At 38.0% G+C, this 7,605-nt stretch overlaps 1 protein-coding gene across 1 annotated transcript; it reads left to right on the forward strand.

Annotated features, from left to right (window-relative positions):
- Positions 1 to 2,399: 2,399 nt before the first annotated feature.
- On the forward strand, positions 2,400 to 7,506 carry LOC134798358 (BAG family molecular chaperone regulator 2-like). Its single transcript, XM_063770771.1, has 4 exons — positions 2,400 to 2,675; positions 3,959 to 4,101; positions 5,045 to 5,157; positions 6,926 to 7,506. Exons 1-4 carry the CDS (start codon positions 2,569 to 2,571, stop codon positions 7,160 to 7,162), a joined length of 600 nt encoding a protein of 199 aa, XP_063626841.1. The 5' UTR covers positions 2,400 to 2,568; the 3' UTR covers positions 7,163 to 7,506.
- The last annotated feature ends 99 nt before the right edge of the window (positions 7,507 to 7,605 follow it).

Raw genomic sequence — 7,605 nt, forward strand, 5'->3', positions numbered from 1 at the left:
TTTTAAACTCATACTATATTTTATAAACGCACGTTGAATGATAAAAAATAAACTTAAAGTAACAATGACTACTACTAGCATTGCGAAAACATCTGTGTTTTCGTTTTTTTTAGGTTTTTAATGAATATGCTAGAAAGTCAATTATTAAAACCGCCATCTTATTTTTATAAAGTTCAAGTATTAATGTGATTTAAAAAGATTATTATTAGAATTAGAATTATGTTTTACACGACAGTTAGCAAAATATTTCCAATTTCCTGTTAGTGTAAAGATTTTAGAGACTGTCGTGTAGAGCACTCTAGAATATTATAGAATAATAGATAAAATCACCGAGTATAAATTTCTACCTGTAGAAAACAGCTTTCCGACTATCTTTTAGACTTTTGATATCGAAATTTGCGAACAAGTTTCACGATGATTACTTATATCATTTTACAAGGCGGTTTGTTTACAGTTTGTGCTAGTGGCGCTCCCTACGCAGAGTTTTGCGTAATATTGGGTCACGAAGTTTAATAAACTTAATTTTATTTACAAATTCACTACATATAACGGCGATTTGTTACAAAATAGAGGTGTTATAAATAATTAGTTACAATAAGAATACAATGATATTGAATATGGATGGTTACCATAGAGATTTTAGATCTCCATGTAAGCTGTTCCTATGTTCAGAGAGCACGTATACATTATATTCATAGTTTGGGTCTATCAGTTCAGTTCAATGCCTTAGTTAAAAAATAATATATACCTATTGTATTTATAAAGAATTATTTATATTGAATAAACACTACGGATCGACAGATCTAGATAAGAAAGCTGAGGGCCTACCGCGAAGCACGAACGAAGTTTTGCCTCTCTATCGCACTTGTAAATTCATTGTGACAGGGAGGCAAAACTTCGTTCGTGGTTCGCGGTAGGCCCTCTGAGGTGTAGACACCCTATTCTCACCAGCTTGCCTATTTTGAGACACCAGAGTCCCGGGATCGGCGGGACATCAAAAACATGAATTATTTATTTGTTGGTCACCAGCACACCAGTCACCAGTCATATTACCCACTGGATTTTTCCATAAAGTTACATTTATACTATGTTAATGTATATTAAAGTTTATAATGAGGCAGAATTTCACAATTTTGTTTTTTATCGATTACCAATATTTTTGTTATTTTATTTTGTATTTCAAAATTATAATAGTTGTATTTAGTAAAAAAAACAACGTGTATAATATTAATATAAAAATATATATGATTAAACTTTTATTTAATAAAATGTGTTTTAAAATCCGATTTAGTTCTAATTTATGTAACCGATAAGTGAACCGATAGAGTGAAATTATTTGCGTTTTCTCAACTTGTAATACACAGATCCTTATGAGAGACGGCACACCGCTCGTGAGACGTGTGCGTGCACGTCTCCAAGATTTTTTTTGCTTGAACACGTCTACGCGCACGTAGCCCGGTGTGCCCTGGCCTTAAAACAAGGCTTTATTGCTTGTTTATTCCTGAGGCACATGTGCAAAATCTTCGTTTATGGGACTTTATACAACATTCACAAACATGTACAATTGTAAAGCCAACCGTCTGTTTCAGTAGTAGAGCAAGAGATAAATAGAATGCTCTAAGAGTGTTATAGTGACAGTTGGGTGGCTGGCCATTATGCAATGCAGAAAGCTTGTTTTTGTTTATAAGTATCTGTAATATTTTAGGTGTAAAGTACCCTAATAAAGTATGTGTACATAAAAGTATTACTGTGCTGTGTCTTTATTCATTACTGGAATCTTATCAAACCAAAGTAAAGCCTAGCCAAGGGAACTATTATGAAGCAGAAAAAAGGACGATGAAGTGTGCGTTTAGGGTGAGTGCTTGTTTGCTTTTCTACCCTTCGGCAATTGCTCGCTTGGAGGTTAGTTATTGGATTATTTATGCTATTTGTATGTCAAACGAAAAAGTCTCGGTCACACAATAACAAACAAACTAAGAAGCGAAAACCATGAACCACCATGAACCAACAAATAAAATGTTTGCACACGGCGCGTGTAACATACTTGCGCTTGATGGAGTACTCCAGGGGTGTATTCCCATTTGTCCCCGCCCCACGTGACCGCCGCCATACATGAGGCGGAGACGAATATTAATGATTTCCATTTCTTTTTCAAAAATTGGCGGGTCGCGGGGGATACCAGTGTTGACCCTCAGCGCAGTCCAAATGAGATTCTTAACATAATTTTCATGAATATAATGTATTACGAATGTAAATTTTATTAGAATATAAAAATTTCTTAAACGTGTTTTTTAAAGAAAGGTTCTGTAAAAGTTTTTTTAATACATCCCTAAAATGTACCAAAGACAAGAAAGATTTTTCGTTTGACGTTTCATTGTTCCACCTACTTTCCATCCAGCTGCAAAACTGACATTGTGACATTTGTGTGTAAAAAATTATGAAGTGAGGGACCGAGCTCGAGCTGTTTATTATTTACATTCCATATAATCCGATTATCGTAACCATTATCTGTGTGTACAAGAAATTTCGTAATCTTGAACATTGGCAACGTACAACGTAACATCTACAATGGAAGTGGATCAGTTCGCGAGTGATTGGAGCTTCACCGGCGAAGGGTCGCGGCTGCCGCTCATTGACGAATCCACGGCTCTAGGAACTCAAGCTCCAAAAGACAGGTGACCTTCAATGTCCTTTATCCCAAAAATCGATTACCACTAGGTTCCTGCGCAGTTGATCTCAAGATAACATCGTCTTATGTATGTACCACGTCCGAAATTGGTCAACGCGTTGTTTAGGCCTAATCGCCGCCTACGCTTCGCTCAACTCTGTTGCTATGTCTCAAAATGATTAAATAACATGTGCTCTCAACAGCATGCTCATTAAAGCGATATAAAAAAGCGTCGTAGTTAGAATAATACGTAGATATGTGTATAATTGATTGTGGTCTGTGAAAGTGAAACATGGAGCTGTCACTGGGGCCTGTCAGGAGGTGAATGAACTCGTTATCGTGTCTGTTTGTGTGCGAATTCAACCATGGGTTGTGTGTTAATAGCACTTAATTTGTGTCTGCAATAAAGCAGATTATTGATGAGGCTGGCTATAATACTTTTGATTATAATTCATCATTAGTACATCAAGTAACTGTATAAGTTTTAAAATGGTTAAGATTCAATCAATGTAATTATGTATGTAGATGCAGAATCATAATAAGCAACTTTCTTTACTCTGTTCCTTAAGTGAAAGTTGCGGGCATGCACACAGTAAAATAATGCACTAAAGGACTATTAAAGTTATATTGTTCTGTATTGTTAGAATCAATGGGGAAAATGCCAGTTTATTGATCAGCACATATGGACTGCAAACCTATTTATAATGCTTTGGTTTCATTTTACCTAGTTACCAAAATTCCCTGATCTCAAAACTGAATAGTGTCAAAATGTTTGAATCCCAGAATGCCAAAATTTTAAACATTCTCATTAGCCTAAACTTCATATTGATGTGATGTGGTGTCTAAATAATCAAATTATGTACACTAGAGTGCTATATTATCCAATACTTAGTCAGGCCATAAGTTCTGTCACAAAGGTTTTGACTGATAAACTTTAATAAAAAAAAGTTAGCCATGATTTGAAAGCTTTGCAACATAGTGGCAACATATGGACTTGTCTTTAAAAAGTGTTTACTAATGAAACAAAAATAATTGCTCACAACCCCAGCAAACATTGACAAGTTAACAGGGGCGTATTTACCCTAGGGCAATCCGGGCCATGGCCCGGGGCGCCAACCCCCAGGGGCGGCATACGCCGCCCTGGCGGATTGCAGTTTGTTTTTCTTACTTGACTTCTGGGGCGGAGAAACGTTATGGCCCGGGGCGCCAAATTTCAAAATACGCCCCTGCAAGTTAATATTAAAGTACCACAGTTTGAGCCGTAAACCCATAACATATTGTTTGCTGCAGGCTCATAGCGGTGCTGGACCAGGTGGAGATGCGCGTGGAGCGTCTCCGACGAGACACAGTGCGCATTGAGGAGGAGCGTGACTCCCTGCTCTCCACATTGGACAGTGTCAAGCACTCGGAACTGCTGGCAGAAGTCTCGGAATGTAAGATATGGAAATGTCAACTTTTTATAGCCTGTTGAATAAACCTTTTAACATAATCTACATACAATGCTTTTGCAATATTCAAATTCATATTATTCATACTTCACTATCATAATTATTATTTATGTTTACTTTGTACATTTAAGTACCAACTTTGTTTTGGGACTAATACATATACATATGTATAATTTTTAATAATACATTACTTGAGCATTACTTAATTGGTCATGAATGAAAAAACTGTTTACAACCGATTATGGACCTTGTAGCTTGATATAAATGAATTTTATTTTATTTATTTTAAAATGTAGGAATAGATAGTAGTGGTTAAAATAATAATAATTTAATTCTTTGTGGGTGTAGTCAAGTTTATATTTTGTCATCTGTAGTTTACGATTATTGCACTACATATAATCACTGTAGTATAAGATATGTACTAGTTGATAAGATATGTAGACTGCACTTATGGTCAAGGTGACATTATATTTTGTGGTTTAGATTGTAGAGTTTTTTACCAAACAAAAAGTAATGCAATTGTTACCTTTTGCATGAATTGCAACTGTTGAGGGTTTCATTAAATAGCTGTTAATGGATCAGTTAGATCAAAATAGTAGATAATAACAAAAATGCACCCCTATTAATTATATCTATATTATTTTGTATTTATAAAAGAGAGTTTATTCGAATTTAAACTGTTGTGAAACATACTAACATTGAATAATTTTACGGTTTAGACTCACTTGTTTTGCTGCGCGCAGCAGCAGCTGCGTCAGCAGTACGCGATACACGGCCGTCGTGAATGCTGCTTGCACTGTTAGTGCTTGAGAAAGGAGACCTAGGCTCTCCGACACATGTCGCACGAGTGACTAAAAACAAGTGAGTCTAAACCGTAAAATTATTCAAAGAGAGTTTATTGTCTAATTTTAGTTATTTGTATGTACAGGTGACAGAGATGACATCTCGCGGTACGCGGAGCGTATACTGGCGCGGGCGCAGACGGTGGAGGTGTGCGTGCGCACGGACCGCGACCCGCAGCAGGAGGAGGCTCTGCACCAGGTAACATATACTATCACACATACACTTGCACAGAAACGTTACGCTGTGTGTGTGAGGGTGGTATTACATCTCGCGCTACGCGGAGCGTATACTGGCGCGGGCGCAGACGGTGGAGGTGTGTGTGCGGCACGGACCGCGACCCGCAGCAGGAGGAGGCTCTGCACCAGGTAACATATATTAAGACGGCGATTTAGACGGCGCGCCAACTCGCATGCGATTTTAGTTACATTGCGGGCTGTTGGTTACGTCCAATTCAACCGACCAATCAAAAACCGCAATGAAATGAAACTCGCATGCGACTTCTCGCACCGTCTAAATGAGCCTTAACACACATGTATACAAATGCACAAAAACGTCCATGCTGTGTGTGAGGCTGGTATTCCACCTGTCCAATATTTATACAAATGCGCATTGGGTCTCATTCTCTCATTAAGCAAAATGTGGGACGCAAATACAAATTTGATCAAATATTGGACAGGTGGAATGGAATTCCAGGATATAGGTTAGGAGATAGGTTACATATAAAAAAAACCCTAAAACTGGGTTGATAAAAATGTTCCAGAGTCCGTGTTTTACGTACTGCCTGCTGTCAAATTTATCACATCAAAAACATTACATGTAAAAAGGTGCAAGTCTCGCAACGCTTTTACTACAAAAAAGTTTTGAGATGTAATGTGAAACCAAGTCGGTTATTTTAATTAGTGCCAGGGGGTGTTAAAACCGTATCAATAAGATATCTTTAATTTGTAATACATATAATGACTTAGCCTTCGCACGGCTGCATAATGATAATGACATAAGGTTCATCGTCACCTATTAAAAATAATTCTAATTGAACATAACGCTAGCGCTAATTGCAGTTTGAGCATTACACATATTTACGAGTACGATACGAGTAAAGCATTATGTGCGATTGCCAAGTCATTATATGTATTACAAATTAAAGATATCTTATTGATACGGTTTTAACACCCCCTGGCACTGATTAAAATAACCGACTTGGTTTCACATTACATCTCAAAACTTTTTTGTAGTAAAAGCGTTGCGAGACTTGCACCTTTTTACATGTAATGTTTTTGATGGGATCTCATCTCTTTTTGTAGGCAGTCCTTCTTTTCCGTTACTCATACCCATACTATGTATACACATATCATAACTAAACACATCTTCATTCATACTCACATCGTATATCGTAGTGTACCTTTACTTTACCTACTATTTGTAGGAACTGCAACAGTAACTTTGTAATAGCATATATTTATATGGGATTACAAACTTACTTATGTAGTTCTTAGATCTTTAAAACGTGACTGATATAGCAATATTTTTAGGTTTTCTATGGCTTGATAAGCTGAAAACTACTTATGTTTAAAATTTGAAGCTTGTGGGTATGCTAGAAGTACCTTAGAATTATGATGATCGTAGGTGAGTGAGTGAGTGAGTGAGTGAGTGAGTGAGTGAGTGTGTCAGTGTCGAAACTAAGGAACTTTGACGTACAATAATTCTTAAACTACAAGTTCAGATTTAATGTTTTTGAGAATACATCTAAAGCATGTTAAGCCCTATATGTCACTGAAAATTCAGGGTTCTAGCTTCAGCCAGCACAAAATTACAGGACGTCAAAAATGGCCTGAATCGCTTCGAGAAAAGGATGGTACGGCCGTGCCTCTTTGTTTTGCTCGACTTGGCGGGGGCACTACCGTTCCCCCAGATATTGACGAAATTGACTTGCCACTCTTGCCAGGCTGTAACAAAACTGTCATTTCAGGTAAACATGTACATCGACCAGCTAGTAGTGTCAGTGCAAGACGACGCGTGCACCGCGCACGCGCGTTGTCAGGCCTACATGGCGGCCTGCTCCAGCGCCGCGGACTCCGCCGCCACCGACAAGAACTTCGAGACAGCCATCCTGGGCTGCACGCTCGACGACCAGAAGCGCGTCAAGAAGCGCCTCCAGGGTCTGATGGACTACTTCGCTAAGAAGAATGTTACCTCGTGCTCGTGAGCTTGTGATTGTGTGGTTGGCACTGCTGGACGTTAGTGAGTTTTGTTAAAAAAATCGTACCGGAAAAGCTGTTAAGCCTTTAAAAGGCAGAGGGAAGTTTCCCACCTGATTTGACCTTTATTTCAAAGTCATAGTGTTCAATTTTGTATAATTTCTGAGACCCTTATGCCTTATAAAGGATTGGTTTTGTCTAGCGTTCACAGATACTGGGACAGACTTTCACGTGGGCACTGTTAATTATTTACCTAGAAACTTAGAGCATTTAATAACTGGAGTCGCATTTAAGAGCTTGAGTCGCCTTTAAAAGCTTACCCCTCTGCCGAAAAACTTGCACAATTGTGCAAACTTTTGTATGGACTGACATGGCTATTTGTACGTTACGTACACAAATCATGTAGAAATAGCAATACATTTGACGGCCCCTCTTTCGCAAAAATCGGCAG

The sequence above is a fragment of the Cydia splendana genome, chromosome 16, assembly GCF_910591565.1.
Source record: "Cydia splendana chromosome 16, ilCydSple1.2, whole genome shotgun sequence".
In the NCBI taxonomy this organism is placed as follows: Eukaryota; Metazoa; Arthropoda; class Insecta; order Lepidoptera; family Tortricidae; genus Cydia; species Cydia splendana.